General features: G+C 41.9%; 1 protein-coding gene and 1 long non-coding RNA gene across 2 annotated transcripts in view; one reads left to right on the forward strand and one right to left on the reverse strand.

The window, feature by feature from the left end:
- The window catches only part of TMC2 (transmembrane channel like 2), a 76,454-nt gene that overhangs the window by 42,452 nt on the left and 10,231 nt on the right, over positions 1 to 23,771 (forward strand). Inside the window, exons 9-14 of the mRNA XM_086333114.1 lie at positions 4,695 to 4,883; positions 9,984 to 10,163; positions 11,580 to 11,729; positions 13,964 to 14,092; positions 15,607 to 15,674; positions 16,677 to 16,916. Of these exons, the coding sequence (XP_086189240.1) occupies positions 4,695 to 4,883; positions 9,984 to 10,163; positions 11,580 to 11,729; positions 13,964 to 14,092; positions 15,607 to 15,674; positions 16,677 to 16,916 (956 nt within the window). The remainder of the gene's footprint in view (positions 1 to 4,694; positions 4,884 to 9,983; positions 10,164 to 11,579; positions 11,730 to 13,963; positions 14,093 to 15,606; positions 15,675 to 16,676; positions 16,917 to 23,771) is intronic.
- On the reverse strand, positions 4,728 to 10,650 carry LOC147360656 (uncharacterized). Its single transcript, XR_015139312.1, has 3 exons — positions 10,518 to 10,650; positions 9,613 to 9,662; positions 4,728 to 4,864 (listed from the first exon to the last, which is right to left on the reverse strand). It is a non-coding gene; the product is annotated as an uncharacterized LOC147360656 (long non-coding RNA).

The following is a 23,771-nucleotide window of genomic DNA, read 5'->3' on the forward strand; positions in this document are numbered from 1 at the left end:
GATGCTGGGCCCTGCCTCTTTCCTCTCAGAACTGCTTTCTGCAGGAGGAAGTGAAAGGACTCACTTGGGGCAGCTGTTCTCAATTTTTACACATATTTGCATGATCTGAGGCGCTTGAAAAAATCTTCTGGGCCCCACCCCCAGAGATTCTCATATAATGGGTCTAGGGTGGGGTCCTGGCATTGGTTTTTTTAAAAAACTTCCCCAGGCAACTAGAACACCCACAGAGAGTTGAGAACCCTGGTTTGGGGGTGTGGGAATAAAGGAATCAGTTAAATGTATAATTCCACACTCAATTATCTTATTAATTTGCTCGCAAGAGAGATGTGAGGTGGCCTACAGAATAAAGAACAAAAACAAGCCTGAGGGTAAGCAGTTGGAATGAAGGGGGAAGCACTGCACATCTCAGTTTTTCCCTCCATGACCGTGTATACCACTCAGGGTACCACTCAGGGTTCTTTACTTTTAACTGAAGTATATTTGATTTACAACGTTGTGTTAGTTTCGGTTGTACAGCAAAATGATTCAATTATATGTATATATATTCATTTTCATATTCTTTTCCATTATAGGTTATTACAAGATATTGAATATGATTCCCTATGCTATACAGTAGGACCTTGCTGTTTATCTATTTTATATATAACAGTAGTTTGCATCTACCAGTCCCAAACTCCTAATTTATCCCCCTGCTATCTCCTTTAGTAAACATAAGTTTGTTTTCTAAGTCTATGCGTCTGTTTCAGTTTTGAGGAAAAAAAAGTTTATTTTTATCATTTTTTAGACTCCACATATAAACAGTATCATGACATTTGTCTGTCTCTGATTTACTTCACTTTCTATGATAATCTCTGGATCCATCCATGTTGCTGCAAAAGGCACTATTTCATTCTTTTTTATGGCTTTTTAAATTTTCATCCTTTTTAATATATAATTTTTCATATGTACCACATCTTCTTTTTTCATTCATCTGTGAATGGATTCTTAGGTTGCTTTCTTGTCTTCGCTGTTGTAAATAGTGCTGCTTGGAACATCGGGATGCTTATATCTTTTTGAATTAGAGTTTTCATGTTTTCCAAATATATGCCCAAGATTGGGATTGCTGGATCATGTGGTAGTTCTACTTTAGTTTTACTGTTCTCCATAGTGACAGCTCCCAGGTAGCCAATGCAGGAGACATAAGAAATGTGGGTTTAATCCCAGCGTCAGGAAGAGCCCCTGGAGGAGGACATGGCAACCCACTCCAGTATTCTTGCCTGGAGAATCCCTTGCACAGAGGAGCCTGGAGGGCTACAGTCCATAGAGTCACAAAGAGTCGGGCACGACTGAAGTAACTTAGCGTGCATGCATATAGTGGCTGCAACCACTTACATTCCCACCAACAGTGTAGGAGGGTTCCCTTTTCTCCACATCCTCTCCAAAATTTGTTATTTTCTCCCATTCTGTAGGTTGTCTTTTTTTTTTTTATGGTTTCCTTTGCTGTGCAAAAGCTTATAAGTTTGATTAGGCCCCATTTATTTATTTTTGTTTTGTTATTTTTATTGCCTTAAGAGAAGGAAGGAGATTTTTCAATCAACTAACAGTTATTGTGTTCAGGTTCAGCTTCAACTAACTCATCAGGCAGTTAAAATACATTAATGCACACAGTTCTCACAACATGTGCCCTGTTATAGAAGTATATTATTTTGGCTTTTAACATATTCAGAGGAGAAGCCTTCTCCTTCCTAGATGTTCAAAGTGCTTCATAGGCATTGACCTGCTTTGCCTCTCTCTAGTAGTCCTGGAGGAAGGGTCAAAAACCCTGTTGATCCCTACCCTGCCCTTAGATGCTCCATCACAGGCTCCCCATTGCTGTGGATGGGAGAACTGAGCCAGCTCCCTGCTCCAACAACTGTCAAACCTAGAGGACTCTGGGGCTCATGACTCAAGCCCTGTCCCTGGTGGGTTTACCTGCCTTCTGCAAGCAACAACTGGTATCAGTGGGCAGCAGTCCATTCTCCTCCCAGAAGGGCCAAGAGAGAGGAGAGGGAAGAAGACAAGACCATCAAGCACTGCTGTGGTGTAGATCTGACCCCTGTAAGGTCCTGGAGTAACAAAGTCTGACTGATCAGACAGGGGAAGCATTGGACTATCAAGAACTCTGAATGGTTTCAAAGAAGACATACAGATGGCCAGCAGGCACATGAAAAGATGTTCAACATTGCTAATTAATAGAGAAATGCAAATCAAAACTACAATGAGGTGTCACCTCACACCAGTTAGAGTGGTCATCATGAAAAAAATCTACAAATAACAAATGCTGGAGAGGGTATGGAGAAAAGGGAACCCTCCTTCACTGTTGGTAGGGATGTTAGTTGGTATAGCCACTATTGAAAACAGTATAGATGTTCCTCAGAAAACTGAAAGTAGAATTACGATATGATCCAGCATCCCACTCCTGGCCGTATAGCCAGACAAAACTATAATTCAAAAAGATACATGCACTACTGTGTTCATAGAAGCACTATTCACATTAGCCAATATATGGAAACATCTAAATGTCCAACTATAGGTGAATGGATAAAGAAGATGTAATATATACACATACTACTTGGTCATAAAAAAGAATGAAATAATGCCATTTGCAGCAACATGGATGCAACTAGAGATTATCACACTAAGTCAAGTCAGAAAGAGAAAAATACTGTATGAGATCTCTTATATGTGGAGTCTAAAATATGACACAGATGAACCTACCTATGAAACAGAAACCGACTCACAGACGTGGAGAACAGACTCGTGGTTCCAAGGGGGAGGGGGCTGGGGGAGGGGTAGAGTAAGGGTTCAGGTTTAGCAGATGTAAGCCTTTATATATGGAATAGATAAACAACAAGGTCCTACTGTATAGCCTAGAGAATTATATTCAATTTCCTGTGATAAACAATACTGGAAAGAATGTTTTTCTAAAAAGGAATGTATACATATTTAACTGAATCACTTTGGTGTGCAGTTGTAATTAATACAACATTGTAGATTATATTCAACTTTGAAAAAGTAAAGAAAGATCTCCTTCCAGGACTTTTGTGTCCAGGGGACCTCATTTTCCACCCTTATTCTGCCACATACTAATTGTGCCACATTCTAATTTCACATACGATAAAAAACGTACTAATGCAGGGTATAAGTTTAATAATAAAAAATCTATTGTATTTGTATACACTAGCAGCAAACAAATAGAAAGCAATTTCATTCCATTTATAATAAAATGACACAATACAATAAAATGACATAAAGTATAAAAAATTTCAAGGAATGGATTTCACACACCAAAAAAAGTGTGCAAAGCTGCCTACACCAAAAAAGTATAAAACATTGCTGAAAGGAATTAATAAACTCTAAATAAATGGAGAAATATACCATGCCCATGGATTAGAACAGGGATCAACAAACTATAGCCCTGGGTCCAAATCCAGCCTGCTGTCTATTTTTATAAATAACATTTTATTGAAATAAAGTCATGCCCATTTATTATATATTGTCTATAGTTGCTTTCATGCTACAGCAACACAGTTAAGTAGTTATGAAAGACACCATGTGGCCTGCAAAACCAAAACTATTCACTTTCTGATTTTTTTATAGAAAAAAGTTTGGCCAGAACTTTTTTATAGAAAAAGCCAGCCCCTGGCTTAGAAGACTCGATATTTTTAAGATGCAATTTTAATCTATTTGATGATGTAGATTTAAAACAATCCCAGTGGCTTAGAAAAATCTCTCTGGGCATTAGTATCTGTAATGTGGGTAATAACAGTAACTACTATTGGTTTGCTGTTGGGACTAAGAACAATAATGCATGGAAAGCATTTAGCACTGCAGCTGACATACAGTAAGTTTCCAATAAATCTAAGCTTTTGTCATTACATGTACCGAAATAGCAGTAACAACAAAAAATGTAATTTTTTAAGATTCCTTTTTTTCCTTCCAGTTCTATTGGAATACAATTGAAAGACAGCACTGTATAAGTTTAAGTTGTACAGCATAATGCTTTGACTTACATCATGAAATGATTAACACAATAAGTTTAGTGAACATCCATCATCTCATATAGATACAAAATTAAAGAAAAAAATTTTCCTTGTAATGAGAACTTAGGATTTACTCTCTTAACAACTTTCATATATAATACACAGTAGTGTTAATTAGGTTCATCATGTTGTACTTTAGGACTTCGTTATCTTATAACTAGAAGTTTGTATCTTTTGACTACCTTCATCCAGTTCTCCCTCTGCCTCCAACCCCTACCTCTGGTAACCACAAATCTGATCTCTTTTTCTATAAGTTTGTTTGTTTGTTTAAATATAACTGACCTACAATTCAGTGTTACTTCTTCTTGTACAGCGTAGTGATTCAATATTTCTATACAATTCAAAAAGGTCACTGTGGTAAGTCTAGTCATAATATGTCACCAAAGATATTTGTACATTTTGTACATTTGTACATTTCATACTCATGACTCACTTATTTTGCAAGTGGAGGTTTGTGCCTCTTAATATCCCTCACCTATTCAAAGTATATTTTCTTAAAGAACTAACTCCCACGAGACAGCAGTGCTCTCTACCACCCCAATTATTTAATTTCTGAAAATATAAAAAGTAGTCATCTCAGGAACCGAACGACAATTCCTTGTTATAATTCACATTTCATTTTCACACATCCAGGAGTCAATAGTGGATGAACAAGAGAGTAACAAAGAAGAAAATGTCCATCTGACAAGATTTCTCCGTGTCCTGGCCAACTTTCTCATCATCTGCTGCTTGTGTGGAAGTGGGTACCTCATTTACTTTGTGGTGAAGCGATCCCAGGAATTTTCCAAAATGCAGAATGTCAGCTGGTATGAAAGAAATGAGGTAAGATGGTATACCTGCTGAAGTGAATATCCTGAAATTACCCTGTTCCTATGCCATTCATGTGGACAGTGGGACTTATTTTAAAAAGTGAAATTCCATTGCTTTCAAGTCAAGTAACATGAACATCTTGAACAGTCACCTGTTATTAGGCTTTCATAGCTGGATAAAGCTGGATTCAATTAACATGTCAGTCAGCTAAGTAGCCAGTTGTCATAACATGAATTTTTAAAAAAGATGGTCCTTTCCTCAGGTCTCTACAGAGCCGTAGATCATAAGTCAGTTGTCTAGTACTGCATGGGTGTGATTCTGGGCTGCTTTCTGTTCCACTGGTCTATTTGTTTATTCTTGCACTAATAACATATTGATAAACTGTGACTCTGTAGTATGTCTTGATACCTGATAGAGTGAGTTCTCTCATCAGATTGACAATAAAACATATTAAGGTTTTATTGTGATTATGTTTAACCTATAAATCTCAGGAATTTGACATCTGTGGTAGTTGGAAAAAATGGCTACAAGTTCTTCCCATCCTTATATGCACATTTTTTTTTGAAATGTGATTTTATAGCCCCTCCCATGAAGACGTGAAATCTGTTTCCCAACACCTTGCCTTAGTCAGTGAACAATAACAACCATGATACAGTTCAGTTCAGTTCAGTTGCTCAGTCACGACCGACTCTGCAACCCCATGGACTGCAGCATGCCAGGCTTCCCTGTCCATCACCACCTCCCACAGTTTACTCAAACTCATGTCCATCAAGTTGGTGATGCCATCCAACCATCTCATCCTCTGTCATCCCCTTCTCCTCCTGCCTTCAATATTTCCCAGCATCAGGGTCTTTTCCAATGAGTCAGTTCTTCTCATCAAGTGGCCAAAGTATTGGAGTTTTAGCTTCAGCATCACTCCTTCCAATGAATATTCAGGACTGGTTTCCTTTAGGATGGACTGGTTTGATCTCCTTGCAGTCCAAGGGACTCTCAAGAGTCTTCTCCAACACCACAGTTAAAAACATCAATTCTTTGGCGCTCAGCTTTCTTTATAGTCCAACTCTCACATCCATACATGACTACTGGAAAAACCATAGCCTTGACTAGACAGACTTTTGTTGGCAAAGTAACGTCTCTGCTTCTTAATACGCTGTCTAGGTTGGTCATAACTTTCCTTCCAAGGAGTAAGCGTCTTTTGATTTCATGGCTGCAGTCACCATCTGCAGTGATTTCAGATCCCAGAAAAATAAAGTCTGACACTGTTTCCACTGTTTCCCCATCTATTTGCCACGAAGTGACGGGACTAGATGCCATGATCTTAGTTTTCTGAATGTTGAGCTGTAGGCCAACTTTTTCACTCTCCTCTTTCACTTTCATCAAGAGGCTCTTTAGTTCTTCTTACTTTCTGCTATAAGGGTGGTGTCATCTGCATATCTGAGGTTTTTGATATTTCTCCCAACAATCCTGATTCCAGCTTGTGCTTCTTCCAGCCCAGCATTTCTCATGATGTACTATACATATAAGTTAAATAAGCAGGGTGACAATATACACCTTTGAGGTACTCCTTTTCCTATTTGGAACCAATCTGTTGTTCCATGTCCAGTTCTAACTGTTGCTTCCTGACCTGCATACAGGTTTCTCAAGAGGCGGGTCAGGTGATCTGGGATTCCCATCTCTTTCAGAATTTTCCACAGTTTATTGTGATCCACACAGTCAAAGGCTTTGGCATAGTCAATAAAGCAGAAATAGATGTTTTTCTGGAACTCTCTTGCTTTTTTGATGATCCAGCAAATGTTGGCAATTTGATCTCTGGTTCCTCTGCCTTTTGAAAACCAGCTTGAACATCTGGAACTTCACGGTTCATGTATTGTTGAAGCCTGGCCTGGAGAATTTTGAGAATTACTTTACTAGCGTGTGAGATGAGTGCAATTGTGCGGTAGTTTGAGCATTCTTTGGCATTGCTTTTCTTTGGGATTGGAATGAAAACTGACTTTTCCAGTCCTGTGGCCACTGCTGAGTTTTCCAAATTTGCTGGCACATTGAGTGCAGCACTTTCACAGCATCATCTTTCAGGATTTGAAATAGCTCAACTGGAATTCCATCACCTCCACTAGCTTTGTTCGTAGTGATGCTTCCTAAGGCCCACTTGACTTCACATTCCAGGATGTCTGGCTCTAGGTGAGTGATCACACCATCATGATTATCTGGGTCATGAAGATCTTTTTTGTAAAGTTCTTGTGTGTATTCTTGCCACCTCTTCTTAATATCTTCTGCTTCTGTTAGGTCCATACCATTTCTGTCCTTTATCGAGCCCATCTTTGCATGAAATGTTCCCTTGGTATCTCTAATTTTCTTGAAGAGATCTCTAGTCTTTCCCATTCTATTGTTTTCCTCTATTTCTTTGCATTGATCGCTGAGGAAGGCTTTCTTATCTCTCCTTGCTATTGTTTGGAACTCTGCATTCAAATGGGTATATCTTTCCTTTTCTCCTTTGCTTTTTGCTTCTCTTCTTTTCATAGCTGTTTGTAAGGCCTCCTCAGACAGCCATTTTGCTTTTCTTTTCTTGGGGATGGTCTTGATCCCTGTCTCCTGTACAATGTCACAAATCTCCATCCATAGTTCATCAAGAACTCTGTCTATCAGATCTAGTCCCTTAAATCTATTTCTCATTTCCACTGTATAATCATAAGGGATTTGATTTAGGTCATACCTGAATGGTCTAGTGGTTTTCCCTACTTTCTTCAATTTAAGTCTGAATTTGGCAATAAAGAGTTCATGATCTGAGCCACAGTCAGCTCCTGGTCTTGTTTTTTGCTAACTGTATAGAGCTTCTCCATCTTTGGCTGCAAAGAATACAATCAGTCTGGGTTCGGTGTTGACCATCTGGTGATGTCCATGTGTAGAGTCTTCTCTTGTGTTGTTGGAAGAGGGTGTTTGCTATGACCAGTGTGTTCTCTTGGCAAAATTCTATTAGCCTTTGCCCTGCTTTATTCTGTACTCCAAGGCCAAATTTGCCTGTTACTCCAGGTATTTCTGGACTTCCTACTTTTACATTCCAGTCCTCTATAATGAAAGGACATCTTTTTGGGGTGTTAGTTCTAGAAGGTCTTGTATGTCTTCATAGAACCGTTCAACTTCAGCTTCTTCAGCATTAATGGTCAGGGCATAGACTTGGATTACCATGATACTGAATGGTTTGCCTTGGAAATGAACAGCAATCATTCTGTCATTTTTTAGATTGCATCCAAGTACTGCATTTCAGACTCTTTTGTTGACTTTGATGGCTACTCCATTTCTTGTAAGGGATTCTTGCCCACAGTAGTAGATTAAGGGTCATCTCAGTTAAATTCACCCATCCAGTCCATTTTAGTTCACTGATTCCTAAAATGTCGATGTCCACTCTTGCCATCTCCTGTTTGACCACTTCCAATTTGCCTTGATTCATGGACCTAACATTCCATATTCCTATGCAATATTGTTCTTTACAGCATCAGGCCTTGCTTCCATCACCATGATACAAGCAGACTTGAAAAGTGCTTATGTTTTGGAACTTGCTTTCTTGGGAACCTGAAATATCCATCATGTGGATGATGCCAGGCTGGCCTCCTAAATGATGAGAGACACATGGCCCAATTTTCTCATCACCCTAGGTGATTAGCAGATCCACCACCAGATGTATAAATGAAAACATCAGCCATCAGCTGACTATAGATATTAATACATGAATGAACCCAGGTGAGACCAGCAGAAGAACCACCTTGCTAAGCCCAGAAAATATTACTGACCCAAAGAAGAAAGAATCTTCCTCCCATCATAAGGCAAGAAAGGATAAAAAAGGAAATGTGGAACTGGCAGGACAAATATAAAGCAGAAAATCAGATAGACTTAAATATAAATGTATCAGTGATTTCAATGAATGTGAATGAATGAAAGCTATAGCTCAAAGTCAGTGATAATCAGATTGAGTTTTTTTTAAATTATATTTACACTTAATGTCTAAAACACTAAGTTATGAGAGGAATACAAAGATGCTCAAGATGAATTCTGCCTTTAATGGAATTGCCAATCTCCTCAGGAAGCAGGTTTGGCAAGAATAAACTTTGGCACAACCAGTAATAGGCAGGAAGAATGTGATCAAATAAGATGTTTTGCATTTCAGATGTGTGACAGGTGGGAAAGCCCATGTGAGCCAGAGAGACTGGGGGATATTATGGCAAAGGCAGGAATCAAGCTGAGCATCAGACAAACGTTAGAGAAGGGCCTTGGTGGATGTGATGCCAGGATGGCTTTCTAGGTGGGAAGAACTGCATGAGCAGGGCTGGAGGAATGAAGGTTATGAGAAGCCATCCCAAAGGTCAGTGTGAGAGGGTGGAGGGGAGTGAGCCACAGTCCAGAAGAGCTGATCAACCTGCACTTTGATCAGCAGTTCAGGATACTCTCCACTAGGTGGGCAGAATCAGTGGCAGAGAGAATGTTCTACTGTGGCTGGCAGTTCCATTATTCGAGTCAGGATTTTCCCAAAGTTGAAGCCAAAATTTAGTTCTTACCGGTTCTGTGCTGTCGGCTTATGACTTATCCCCTGATTCTTACAACGAAGTCCACCATCACCATTTTACACACAAAGAAACAAGAAGCTCAGAGAAATTATGTAACTTTCTCTAAATTACAAAGCCAGCAAGCAATAGAGCAGGGGCCAAAACCCAGAGAGCTGACCCCAAAGGTCACACCCCACACCACATACCTCTACTGTTGATTTTGTTCCATGATTTCAGCTTCTGGTCTTCCATTCTCCTGAGATGAGATGACTCTTAATGATACACAACTTTTACCAAACACAAAGCACTGTCCCATGTGTTAATTCATTTCCTTCTCAAAGATTGCTATTTTTATCAATGCTGCTGATAACAGTCATTGTGACAAGCAGTCCCAGGGCATATTGGTTCCTATGTCAGGGTCACACAGCAAGTTGTGGAGGCCCCAGGTGGGGCTTTTCTAGAGGCAGAGGAGGGGGCAGGCAACCGGGAGATGGAGATGCATGACCCTGAGGGTACAGAGGCGGTGGACAACCAAGTGACATTGATGACAAGCTAGCCCAGCTCTCCTGACTTCCAGGTAGAAATTGTGATGTCTCTGCTTGGGATGTTTTGTCCCCCTCTGTTTGAAACTATTGCCGCCCTGGAGAATTACCACCCACGCATTGGATTGAAGTGGCAGCTGGGGCGCATCTTTGCACTCTTCCTGGGAAACCTCTACACCTTTCTCTTGGCCCTGATGGATGACATCCAGCTGAAGGTAGAGACCACAAACTTCTTCCCAATTCCTAGTATCCACCATGTTGCTTTTTTAAATATAATAATTTCCTTGTGTATGATTTATATTAAGTAAATTTTAGAAAGGTCAGAAAAATAAGATGAAGAAAAAATGTCACCAGATTCCTATGACCCAACTGTTAACGTTTTGCTTCAGTTCTTTACTGTCTTCTTCATAAGCTATCTTTTTTCACATCCTCCTCTAGTCCTTTGATAACCTTAATATTTTGTCTGCAGCCTTTCCAGTACTGTTTCTTAGCTGCCATATGTTTACTAGCTGACAAGTGTCCATTGAAATGATAAATAATGGTTGAGTTACCCTTTCATCCCTGCTCACCAGTTATGGCGCACCCACCAAGTCAGGCCCTGGGGGTACAGCAGACAGCAAGACACAGTCCTGTTCCAGGGGAGACAGACTCATTCATCACAGCACTCTGGGCCAGGTGCTTCAGTGGGGGTGAGCCCAGGGCAGCAGGACAGTGCACAGGAGGGGCTGCAGACCCCACCATGAGGGATCTTAGCAGACACTGGAAAAAATCAGAGGAAAAAGCTTATGCAAATAGAGAACTGTGAATTAGCTGAACAAGTGCATGAAGGGCAGGAAGTGAAAGATGAAACTGGACAAGGGTCAGATGGTGATGCTCCTCTTTCCCATGCCTCCCTCCTCATGAATTTTCCTGAGATTAACAAGAAGCTGCTGGAAGATTCTAAGCATAGTAGTGACTGGATCTGGCCCTTGCCTGCCCTCCATCTGCATCTCTCACTTCCCTCCTACCCTAATAAACTGTCTCACCCTTCTGAGCTCAGATTTCCTCCTCTCTTGCCTCACTCTCCCCTCTCCTCCCCGTGTTTGACTAGTTGAGTTATCCTTCTGCAGTTTGGCTCAGATGTCCCCACCTCCAGGAAAGAGCCCCATGGTCTGAAGTGGATTTCCTCAGTCCCCAGAGAAAATTTCCCACAGCTTTTATCACTCTGTTCTGCAAGTGTCTGTTCATCTCTCTCACTTACTACTAGACTGAGGAAGTGTAAGTATCATTTTCTAGACTGGCAATTTTCTGAGGTAAACTCTGTTCATTTCTATGTCACTCTTGTGTCTCCATTGCCTTATATGCCCAGAATAAATTAATCTCAAAATAAGAATGTATACTTGGATGGATGAGTAATAACTTAAAGAAGAAAAATTCCTGGAAAAGACCCAGGGACTTCAGCCAGTTGCCCCCGCCTCTTCTCTATAGATTGAAAGGCTGGGGAGGGCAGTTCTGGAGAGACCCTGTTAAGGGATAGGGCAGAGGCTAGATGGTAGGGTTGTGGCATATGCTGGCTTGAATTGTTCTTTCTGTAGAAACTGTTGAACCTTCCCTGGCTCTTTCCAACCCCACATCTCCATCTTCCCTTCTAGCTTTCTAATGAAGAGACGATAAAGAACATCACTCACTGGACTCTGTTTCACTACTACAACTCCTCAGGTTGGAATGAGAGTGTCCCCCGGCCCCCCCTGCACCCTGCAGATGTGCCCCGGGGTTCTTGCTGGGAGACGGCTGTGGGCATTGTGAGTAATTACGCTCTCCTGATAAGATGGTCCCTATTCTCAGTTCTTTGTTATCCCTTCCTTGATGTTTCCATGTCTCCAAAATATCAAGCCAGCATGTCTTAGGAAAGTTCCACCTTTTCACATTGCCCTTTTTCTCAGCGTCTCACACATTTCTCTATGTCTTCCATCTGCCAATCTATACCACTTGAATTTATTTAGAGTTTTACTGCAGATTTCACTAAAAGCCTGAGGTTCTCCACCTGGAAATCATAAATAGATAATCCTAAAAACTGGGTACAGGATTTTGTGTGTATATGCATCTGTGCATTTTTCTGTAAAGAGAATTAAAGGTTTTCATTAGAAAGTCAAAAATTAACAACAACCATTTCCGCTTACCCACTTTCACTACTGTCCTTGTACTTTCACGGTGCAGATTTCTAGGGCTAGTGTTCTTTGTTTTCACAGGCAGAAATCTGAAGTATTCACGGGTAACATAGGGATCAGCTGCCATCTCCTCCTCAGCTGCATCTCTTTGCATGGGGTTTCTATTCACCTGTCACTGCTGAATAATCTAATGCACCCCTAGAGCATTAGACAGAGAAGGCAATGGCACCCACTCCAGTACTTTTGCCTAGAAAATCCCATGGACGGCGGAGCCTGGTAGGCTGCAGTCCATGGGGTTGCTGAGGGTCGGACACGACTGAGCGACTTCACTTTCACTTTTCACTTTCATGCATTGGAGAAGGAAATGGCAACCCACTCCAGTGTTCTTGCCTGGAGAATCCCAGGGACAGGGGAGCCTGGTGGGCTTCCGTCTATGGGGTCGCACAGAGTCGGCCACGACTGAAGCGACTTAGCAGCAGCAGAGCTTTAGAAAATAATGTTTTTAACTGAGGGTAATGAAGTCCAGTGGAAGAGGGGATTAATCATACACCCTGACAAACACTGCCTGCAGGTCCAATAACAGATATTTTCCTGCTGCAGAGTCTGTTTCCCACAGGGTCCTGGGGGATTTTGTCTCTACTTGCTTCATGGAGGGCTAAGACTCACCACTTCTCATGTCCTCTGGTTCAGAGTACCCCATTCTCATCAAGTCCTCTTCATCTTTAATGTGAAGAGCAACTCACATTTCTAAACCCATCACAGCTGTGTAACAGAGAAAGTCTTCACATGCGTAAAACCCACCCTCTTTGGAAGACAGAAGAGTTCATTACCTACATGATTCCTTTGGAATATTCTGCTGTAGAATTTCTCTTTTCCCACCTCACATCCTTGGAGGGCATCTCTCTTGACTCCTCCCTGAATGCCCATCACTGATTAAAGCTTGCTTCTTTCTGAGCTTGCTGGTGATGATAGGTTTGAAATGTTATGTCCTGCTTACCCATGTTCATCTCCACCCCAGGCCTCAGAGCATCACCTTGCACAGATGTGGAGACCAAATACAAGTTGGTTTGCCTTTTACTTAACAGCATTAGGATTGAGGAAAAACCATAAAAACTCATCAGCTGTTCATCCAGCAAACATTTATTAATCATCTTGGAAGACACAAAAATGAATAAAGCAGGCCCTATGCCCCTGGGAACTCCAAGTCTATTGGATGTCTTGAAGGCTTAATGATGTCTGGTAGATCTTTTCAACTTTTTAAAAAATTAATAAATTATATGTACTCTGCAAAGCAGAGAAAACTTTGTTTCTTTGCGTTGAGCTCTTATTCCATGTGCCTCTGTAAAAAACTTAGATTATTTTCTCTACATACCCCCCCCCAAAAAAAAATCAATCAGCAGGGGGTGAAGAATGTCAGTGGCTGTCCCCAAGGACAGTGGTCAGATTCAGTCTTAGTTGGTACAGATGGTACTTCAGAGCAGGTGGGGGAAGCAAGGAGTAAGCCTTCAGATCTTTCATTTATGCAATAGTGCTGATAACTACCAAATACTGGGTGTTACCAACTGCCAGAAAATTTGTATGCATAATCATTAAGCTTCCCAATAAACTTGCAAGGTTAATGTCAACATCAAAATGTTCAGAGACTATTCAAAGCAATAAATTAGTAACTTGTAACTCACTTAACTGGAACCTGTAGTAAGCATTTTTCAAAGCATGGAGTCTTATCTGCACCACCATTCTGCTACTATCAATCAGAGAGTCACAAAAAAGAATATGGAGTTGGGGGGCATGGCATGGCTGCAGTCAGTTGGGAGAAGTGGGCATGGTCAAACCCTGACCACCCCCTTTCGCTTTGTTCCTTTTTGCAGGAATTCATGAGGCTGACAGTGTCCGACATGCTGGTAACGTATATCACCATCCTGCTGGGCGACTTCCTGCGGGCTTGTTTTGTCCGGTTCATGAACTACTGCTGGTGCTGGGACCTGGAGGCTGGATTTGTAGGTCACCATTTCCTGAACATTCTGCAGAAAGGCATTCCAACCATCCTCTCTGATATAGTTAGATGCATTCTATTATTCTGACATTTAGATGTTTAATGTCAATCTCCACTCTGTGAAGTAGTAAAGTATTTCATTTTTTTCTAGGCAAGTCACAAAATTCAATAGATAAAGAAGTTTTTTAAAATATTTTCAAATTTTAAATCCCCAAGATTTAACCTTCCTGTATTTGGATTTGGCATGTTTCCTCCTTTGATCCACACTCATGTGACCTTCCTTTTCTCTCTCCTCACTTTGTTTTCCTCTTCTCTCATTCCTGTCACTTTTTATCTCCATAGCTGGAAGACAAATCAGGAAGCAGGTTTAAACTGGCCTCACAAAGACCCCAGCTCCCCACTGAAGCTCCCCTGTGCTCACACACTTTGTATCCTTTCAAACAATTGACTAATCTCCAAAACTCTGAAAATCAGAGTCAGGTTGAAAATGTGAATCTGTCTGAGCTCACTACTTTCCAAGAGGAAGATGAGAAGGAGAAAAGAGAATTGGAGGAGTGATTGATTTATTTTGTTTGCTTTTAAAGCTTTCTTTACATTTGACTCCTCGTTTAATTATTTGCATTTTGTTATTTATTTTATTTACACTTTAGATTACTTGATCATAATTTCAAGATACATTTCTGATTAAAGCATTGATAAAACATTCTCTTAGGGGGTGTCCCAAGAACACACTGTCAACCTGCAGGCCCTAAATGGTAAAATTCTCTCTCATTTTTTTTAAATCTGACTACACCCTGTGGCTTGTGGAATCTTAGTTCTCTTACCAGGGATTGAACCTGGACCCCCAGCAGCAGAAGGAAGGAGCCCTAATCCCTGGACCACCATGGATTTTCCCCCAAAAAAATCTCATTTTTTAAATTGAAGAAGACATTGAAGAATGCTTCAAGTTTGAGAAATTTAAAACTCTTTTTAGGGGGCTTCCCTGTTGGCTCAATGGTAAGGAATCTGCCTGCCAGTTCAGGACCACAGTTTCAATCCCTAGTCCAGGCAGATCCCACATGCCACAGGACAACTAAACCCGTGGTTCAACCACAAGTATTGAACCTGTGCTCTACTGAGCCTGTGAGCTGCAACTACCAAAGCCCAGGCACATTGCAAAGCCATGTGCTCTGCAACAAGAGAAACCACTGCAATGAGAAGCCCGCGCACTGCAACTGGAAAGTAGCCCCTGCTTGGCACAACCGAAGAGCAGCAACAAGCTCTCCACGAGCAGCAATGAAGACCCAGCACAGCCAAAAATAAATAAATAATAAATAAATCTTAAGAAAAAAAAAAAAGCTCTTTTTAAAAAGTTGAAAACATGTTAAAGAAATAGAACCCTGAATCTGAGGTTCCTCTCTGCTCACCAGAGCAGGCTCTTTGGGATGGAGTGGCTTGGTCGGTTGGCTGGTAGTGGGATCTGGCTGACACCACCTAACAGACTTTCTCTCTCTCTCCTCTTTCTCTCTTTCCCTCCAGCCCTCATATGCTGAGTTTGATATTAGTGGAAATGTGCTTGGTTTGATCTTCAACCAAGGAATGATCTGGTGAGTTATCCATTTCCTCTGGGCATCAGCTCATCTGGGAAGTAAAAAAGCTGGAATCCCAGGCTTAGCCTCTCAGTCAGCAGGACAGAGGCTGGGCAAGTCATCTGGCCTCTCTGAGCTCCTTTCCTTCACTTGAGCAGGACTAGATTTGAACCAGGATGGTGTCTGGCCCACTCTGTTGCTACCATGTACATAGCAAGGTGAGAGAAGAGTGAAGGAGAGAGAAGGAAAAAAGGAAGAGGCAGGAAAGAGAGAGGAGAGAAGCAAGAAAGAAAAAAGGAAAAAGTAGGATGGGAAGGAAGGAAGAGAAAGAAAGGGAGGCAGGAGGAAGCGGTGGGGAGGAAAGATAGGAAAGAGGGAGACACATGAACTAAGGAAGCTGCCTGACTTCAGCCAAAGGCTTTCAAGTGTGTTAGTTGCTCAATCATGTCCGACTCTGTGACCCCATGAACTGTAGCCCACCAGACTCCTCTGTCCATGGGATTCTCCAGGCAAGAATACTGGAGTCGGTTGCCATTTCCTTCTCTGGGGGATCTTCCAGACCCAAGGATTGAACCTGGGTCTCCTGCATTGCAGGCAGTTTCTTTACCATCTGAGCCACCAGGGAACTGGGCAAAGGCTTCCACGGGCTCATTGCAAGCCAATATCCAATTCTTTTAATTTAAGGACTTCCGATACTTTTCTGATCAGCAGCACAGTTTAATGGAGACCACAGAGTAACAGGAGGCCATGTAATTTGCTTCATGGCTGGAGGTGGGGCAGTGGTAAAATCCTGGCCAGAACCCAAGCCAGTAATGCTTAGAACATCCCTGTCCTGAGGAATGGATGGCTATGGCTTGGTGATAAATGTCCTGGCTAAGTGGGAGATCCCTTCCCTTGGGACCTACAGGGAAAGCAGCAAGGCCTCCTGCCCCTAGCCCATCAGCCCCATTTCCTTCTGCCGTCTTTCCCTGGCCTCTCCTGCTGTCTAGTCAACCAGGTGTGCCATCTCTGCCCTTCCAGGATGGGTTCCTTCTACGCCCCGGGACTGGTGGGCATTAATGTGCTGCGCCTGCTGACCTCCATGTACTTCCAGTGCTGGGCAGTGATGAGCAGCAACGTCCCCCACGAACGCGTGTTCAAGGCCTCCCGCTCCAACAACTTCTACATGGGCCTCCTGCTGCTGGTGCTCTTCCTCAGCCTCCTGCCCGTGGCCTACACCATCATGTCCCTTCCGCCCTCCTTCGACTGCGGGCCATTCAGGTGCACAGTCTCGGTTGGAGGGGAGCAGCTCCTTTCCTGGGGCAGTCTGCTCAGAGGTCTCAGGCCCAGAATTCCAGTTCTGATATCACATCAGCCTGCAAAAGGCCATGGAGTGGAGCTTTGGGCAAGTTATTAACACTGTCAACAGAGCTTTCTGCAGGATGGAGATGTTTTATGTCTGTGCTATCCAACATGGTAGCCACCAGCCACATCTGGTTGTGGAGCACTTGAAATGAGGACCAAGAAGTTCAAGTTCTAATTTTATTTCATTTTAATTAATTTTAATGTAAATAACCAGCAGTGGCTAATGGCTACCATATTTGTTATGGTATGGTTATAGTTCTCCAACTCATATTGGAAAGGGCAGTTCTAACTTTTTAACATATGGGTAATCTACTGCCCTGGATTACTTTAGGATGAGTTAACAGGGAGTATTCTGAAAATGAAATGACCATCCGTTTACAAGTGCCATTCAAATGTGAAGCAGCTGCCGAGACTCTTGACTGGGTCCCCATGCTCTACAGAGCACTATGGGCCAGACTAGGTTCAGAGACAGTATATAAAGAGATAATTATGTAAAGAGGTAGATGGAGAGGTAATGTTTATCTACTGCTCTGCTTCCAAATGCAACACCCTCTGAAAACAAAGCCCTTTCTTTCCTGTGTAAAAAAAGACTGTGGTTCAAGAGTTTGGGATGCTGCCCCTCTTATCAGCCACCTCCTTACTTAGAAATACGCAGTGCACACTCCTTTATTCAAGGCTCTGCAGTAACGTGCAGGGAGATATGGTGTGCAAGCTGGTGCCTCTATCCCCACTAACCACAGACCCTTGCTTCACAGAACACCATCCAGGGCCAGGAGGAGGGTGAGGCAAGTAAGGTGCCCACCCTGCACTTTTTCAACCCCAAGGGCAGTACCTCCTTAAACTGTGCACCCCAAGGCCTCACCCACCTCACTCCAGTCCTGGCCCTGCCTGCTAATGTGGGTCCACATACTTTGGGAAATGCTGAGCTGGAACTTAGTTTATAACAGACTGACGTTGAGAAAGCCTGTGGTTGTGCCCCACAGCAAGGGCCTGGAGTTCTGAGGAGTTCTTGGCAGGAAGGCTCACAGCAGAGTGTGATAGGGCTGAAAAGGGGTCCAGACAGAAGAAAAAGGGGGGCTGAATCCAGAGTGGAGCACCACACTGAGCCGTAGGAGGCCTACGTGCCAGGCTGAGGGACAACCTCAGCGGCAGAAGTGGCAGAAGCTTCTTTTGGCTTCTTCCTGAGCAAGGTTTGGAAGGCTGGGCTCTGGAAGTGAACTCTGGTGCCCCTTTTTCCAAACCGCCCACCTGTCCCAGGCAGGAGGTCAGTGAGTGGGCCCGCACCACGTCTGGCCCTCAGCACCTGCCCCACTCTTGCTTCATCTGCTTCCTGAGGCCCTTGACAGCCGACCCCCAGATGGCAGAGGAAGGGACCTGAAAATGGAGCCAGGAGAACATATGGCTGCCACCTCCTTCCTATCCGTCTTCTGATCAAAACCCAGCAACAGCTAGAACATTCATCACAGCTGTTCTCTCACTTCCTTCAGTGAAAGTGAAAGTTGCTCAGTCCTGTCCGACTCTTTGTGATCCCGTGGACTATGCAGTCCATGGAATTCTCCAGGCCAGAATACTGGAGTGGATAGCCTTTCCTTTCTCCAGGGGATCTTCCCAACCCAGGGATTGAACCCAGGTCTCCCACATTGTGGGTGGATTCTTTACCAGCTAAGCCACAAGGGAAGCCCAAGAATACTGGAGTGGGTAGCCTATCCCTTCTCCAGGGGATCTTCCCGACCCAAAAATTGAACCAGGGTCTCCTGCATTGCAGGGGGATTCTTTACCAACTGAGCCATCAGGGAAGCCACTTGTTTCAGAGCTTTACTCAGTGGTCTCATTTTCAGTGAGGCCTTCCCTAGAAATGGTAACTAAAATCACACATACACACACACACACCCCTTATCATTACTTCTGATTATCACATCTCTTCATCAACATCTAGCACGCCACTCTTTTTCCTTTTTTAATCTTATTTGTTGCCCCCACCAGACCATAAGCTCCATGAAGGTATGATTTTCTTTTTCTTCCTTTCTCCCTGGTTTACACCCAGTATCTAGGAGAAAACACCTGGTTTATGGTCAATGCTTAAACCAGCCCCTTCACCTTGCAGAAATTCATTTTTCCAGAGAGGGACTTAGGGTTTGGACCAAATCCAGGCAGGCAACATAAATGAGTGAGGTGGACAGCATTGTATAGCATGAAGTTAAAAGTAAGGATTGGCAAACTACAGCCATGGACCAAATCCAGACCACCCCTTGTTTTTGTAAATAAAGTTTTATTGGGACATAGCCTCATGCATTTCCTTGCATATAATCTATGGCTGCTTTCTAATTACAACAGCAGAATTTAAATAGTTCCAACAGAGACCACCTGGTTCACAAAGTCTAAAATCTTTTCAGAGAAAAATTGCCACCCCCATGATTTAGAGCATAGAGTCTAGAGCCTGGTCTGTTGTTTGCCAGCTGGGTCATCTTGAACAAGTTACACTGCAAGTTCATCATCTCTGAGATGGAAATAATGGTAGTGCCTCCTTCATAGGGTGGCTGTAAGGATTTAGTGGGCTATTATCTATTAAGTACTAGGAGAAGTATGCTAATCCATTGTAGGACATATATACAAGTTTGTTAGTTTCAGTCCTGCCCAAATCTGGGGTAGCTGGTAGTCATAACAATACTACGAGGTGGTGAGCATTATCTATACCAGGGATCAGCTAACTTTTTCTTTTAGAGCCGGAAAGTACATATTTTAAGCTTTGGGGATCAAGAGGCAAAAATCAAGACTATTATGTAGGTACTTATATAACAGGAGAGGAACAAACATCCACAAAGTTTTTATTGACAAAAATATGATAATAATAGAGTATAAATTTTTGTAATACAGGGCTATGCATGAGAAGAATGGAATTCTTCTGAGGGAAAGGAGGTGATATTTCACACAATAGAAGTTCAAAGTTGCTATTCTCTATCGTCAAAAATTAGGGGATTCCTTGGTGGTTCAGTGGTTAAGACTGCACTTCCACTGCAGGGGGTGTGGATTCAATCCCTGGTTGGGGAACTAGGATCCCACAGGCCATGCGGCCAAAAAAAAAAAGTCAGTTGTCCTGCCCAGACTGCTGCCTTTTCTGCCTGGATCCACTTTAGTAACATGGCAACACATCTACCACCATAGGAAAAAAAATTGACACAAGCTTCTTTACTGCCAAGCCATTGAACTGCTGTGCAGTAGGACAAGTCAGGATATTCTGTTTCTATTTCTGATAAAAATTTACAAATATTAAAATGGTTAAAAGTCATGAAAGAAAATGTTTACCATTGACATTGTTGATTCAGTTGTACATGATAGATTCAAATGTTTTCTGCAAATTACTTAGTGATGAATAAGAATAACCATAGTCTGCACAAACTGAAAATTTCACAAGCTATGTTAATTTGTTCAGTTGTGCCTTCTTCTTCACTGTATATAGTTTGACCATTGTCAGTTGTAGCACATCATAGCAGATTCTCCTTTATTTCAGTTGTGCTGAATCCCAGTCAATTCAGTTGTACTAAATTAGTGTTTTCTCAATTTCTTTGAGAAACTTTCACCCATATATGTCCTGCACAGAATATTCATGGGATTTAATTCTCCAGTCATCTTAGACTTGGCATTAACTCCTCAAATAAATAACTGATCAGTATCAGTTACATCTATTGACTCATCAAAAGCCAAGGTAAACCACTTGAGATCACTTGCCTTGTGTCTGAATAGGACATCATTCTCAATATTTTCAACTCCTCAAGCAGCTGCTCTTGGTGGAAAATCTAAAAGTTTTAAGTTTATTTTCTCTGAATACATTTCTTTAGCTCCTACGATTTAATTACTTCATCACTGGTAAATGAGAAACATTTGGAAACTAGAGGAAAGGGGATCCTTGTTGTATAGAGACAGAAAGCTTTAGCTAAACTATGTCCTTCCGTTATATGGAAAGATAAATTTGTAAACGATAAACTTGAATGTTTAGCTGAGGATGTTTTTTCGAGATCAATCTTAGTAAAAACTATTTTTCTCTGTTTTTTAATTGAAGTATAGTTGATTTTCAATGTTGTGCCAATTTCTGTTATACAGCAAAGTAGTTATATACATGCATACATTCTTTTTTAAAATATTCTTTTCCATTATAGTTTATCCCAGGAGATTGGATATACCTTCCTGTTCTATAAGTAGGACCTTGTTTATCCATTCTAAATGTAATAGCTTGCATCTCCTAACCGCAAACTCCCAATCCATCCATTCCCCAATCCCCGCTCCTTGTCAACTGCAAGTCTGTTCTCTGTGACTGTGAGTGTGTTTCTGATTTGTGGATAAATCCATTTCTATTATGTTTTAGATTCCACATATAAGTGATATCATAGGATATTTCTCTTTCTCTTTCTGACTCACTTCACTTAATATGATAATCTCTAATTGTGTCCATGTTGCTCCACATGGCATTATTTCATTCACTTTAATGGCTGAGTGGTTTTCCGTTGTATGTATGTACCACATCTTCTGTATCCATTTATCTGTCAGAGGATACTTAGGTTGTTCCCATGTGTTGGCTATTGTGAATAGCGCTGCTATGAACATAGGGCTGCATGCATCTTTTTGAATTACAGTTTTGTCCAGGTATATGCCCAGGAGTGGAATTGCTGGGTTATATGGTAGTTCTATTTTTTCGGTTATTTTAAGGAACCTCTATAATGTTCTCCATAGTAGCTGCACCAATTTACATTCCCACCAACAGTGTAGGAGAGTTTCCTTTTCTCCACACCCTCTCCAGCGTTTATTTGTAGACTTTTTTATGATGGCCATTCTGATCGGGGTGAGGTGGTACCGCATTGTACTTTTCTTTAATTAATTAACTTTTTATTTGATTTTTGTTTGTGCTGGGTCTTCATTGCTGCGTGCAGGCTTTCTCTAGTTGCTGAGAGTGGGAGCTACTCTCTAGGTGCGGTGCTCAGGCTTCTCACTGCGGTGGCTTCTCTTGTTGTAGAGCACAGGCTCCAGGGACACGAGCTTCAGAAGCTGTGGTGCATCGGCTTAGCTGCTCGCAGGCAAGGGGAATCTTCCTGGACCAGGGATTGAACCTGTGTCCTCTGTGTTGACAGGCGGATTCCCATCCACTGAGCCACCAAGGAAATCCCTTACTGTAGTTTTTATTTGCATTTCTCTAATAATTAGGGGTGGTGAGCATCTTTTCATGTGCCAACTGGTCATTTGTGTGTCTTCTTTAGAGAAATGTTTATTAAGATCCTCTGTCCATTTTTCAGCTGAGTAGTTTGTTTTTCTGTTGTTGAGTTTATAAGCTGTTCGTATATTTTGGATATTATCAGATCAGATCAGTCGCTCAGTCGTGTCCGACTCTTTGCGACCCCATGAATCGCAGCACGCCAGGCCTCCCTGTCCATCACCAACTCAGGAGGATATTTCTGAGCAGTGTTGAAGGTGCAGCCTGGTTACTTCTTGCCATTTATACTAAAATGTAAGAAAGAGATAAATTGAGGAAAGAACTGATAAGCAAAAAGGAACCAGGACTTGATGATTTTAGAAATTCTCAGCCTAGTCAGATTGCAGAAGACACGAAGAGCAGATTCTCTGTCAGGAAAACATGCTCTAAGGAGAAAGTCAAGGGGGAAGCTGGACAACCTTTTGCTAGCACTTCTAAAGGATCATAAGATCTGAATATTCATTCACACAGAGGATTCTTTTAAGAATCTTTAAAGAAGGTTGTTCAACTCAGATCCCCTCAACCATCTCAGCAGAAGCCTGAAGACGCAGAAGAAATAGAATATCCAGGAATGATCTGTGTAGGACTCTCTTGTGTAGTGAACTGAATTCCCATGACATGGGTAGAAGATCCACCAGGTATTTGAGAATGTGTTATGAGCAGTAACACAGCTTGGCCTGAAAGGGGAATAAAAAAGACAAAACAAAGGAAGCTGCTGGGCTCCAAATATTCTACAGACAGTAAACAGGCTAATTAAATCTCCTTAGCTGAAACATGTGCTACTCTTCAAGAAAAAGGAAGGATAATTCCAAGGCCAGAGTTTTGGACCTGGAAGGCAGAGCTGCATGCAGGCAGGTATGTCAAGCCAAGGAAAGATTATTTTCAGGTCTTTGAAATCTAATGGAATTTGGCTGATTGGATTTCAAAATTGCTAGGAACTTGTGATTTCTTTCTTCCTTCCTTTTTCTCCTTTTTGAATTGGAATGTCTATAACTGCTATCCTGGCTGGCCCACCATTGTGTTTTGGGAGTAAATAACATGACTGAAGTGATTGAGCATGCATGTACAACTTGCTTTCTAGTTTCACAGCTCTCATTAGAGATAGAAAGGAATTTTGCCCCTAAAATGTATCATACTCTTGAGTCTTATCTACATCTGATTTAGATGATGAGATTTGGGACTTTGAGTCCATGATATTTAGGTGAGCTGAGACTTCAAACATGTAGAGATGGTGGTGAATGTATTTTGCAGGTAGAATGAGTATGAATCTTTGAACCCAGAGAGCAGACTGGTGGGTTATATAATGGTTCCCCAAAATATCTAGGTCCTAATTCCTGGAATGTTACCTTATATATCATAATGGCCTTTGATTATCTGATTAAGGATGTTGAGATGGGGAGACTGTCTGAATTACCCTGATAGGCCCTAAATAGCAAGTGTCCTTATTAGAGGGAGGCAGAGGGAGATTTGACTATAAAAGATCAGTAAGTGGTGTGACTTTGAAAGCAGGAAGAGATTTGAAGCTTTTATCC

This window comes from Bos grunniens, chromosome 13 (assembly GCF_055505025.1).
Source record: "Bos grunniens cultivar Pamir isolate PY7600 chromosome 13, Bosgru_T2T1.0, whole genome shotgun sequence".
Lineage (NCBI taxonomy): Eukaryota > Metazoa > Chordata > Mammalia > Artiodactyla > Bovidae > Bos > Bos grunniens.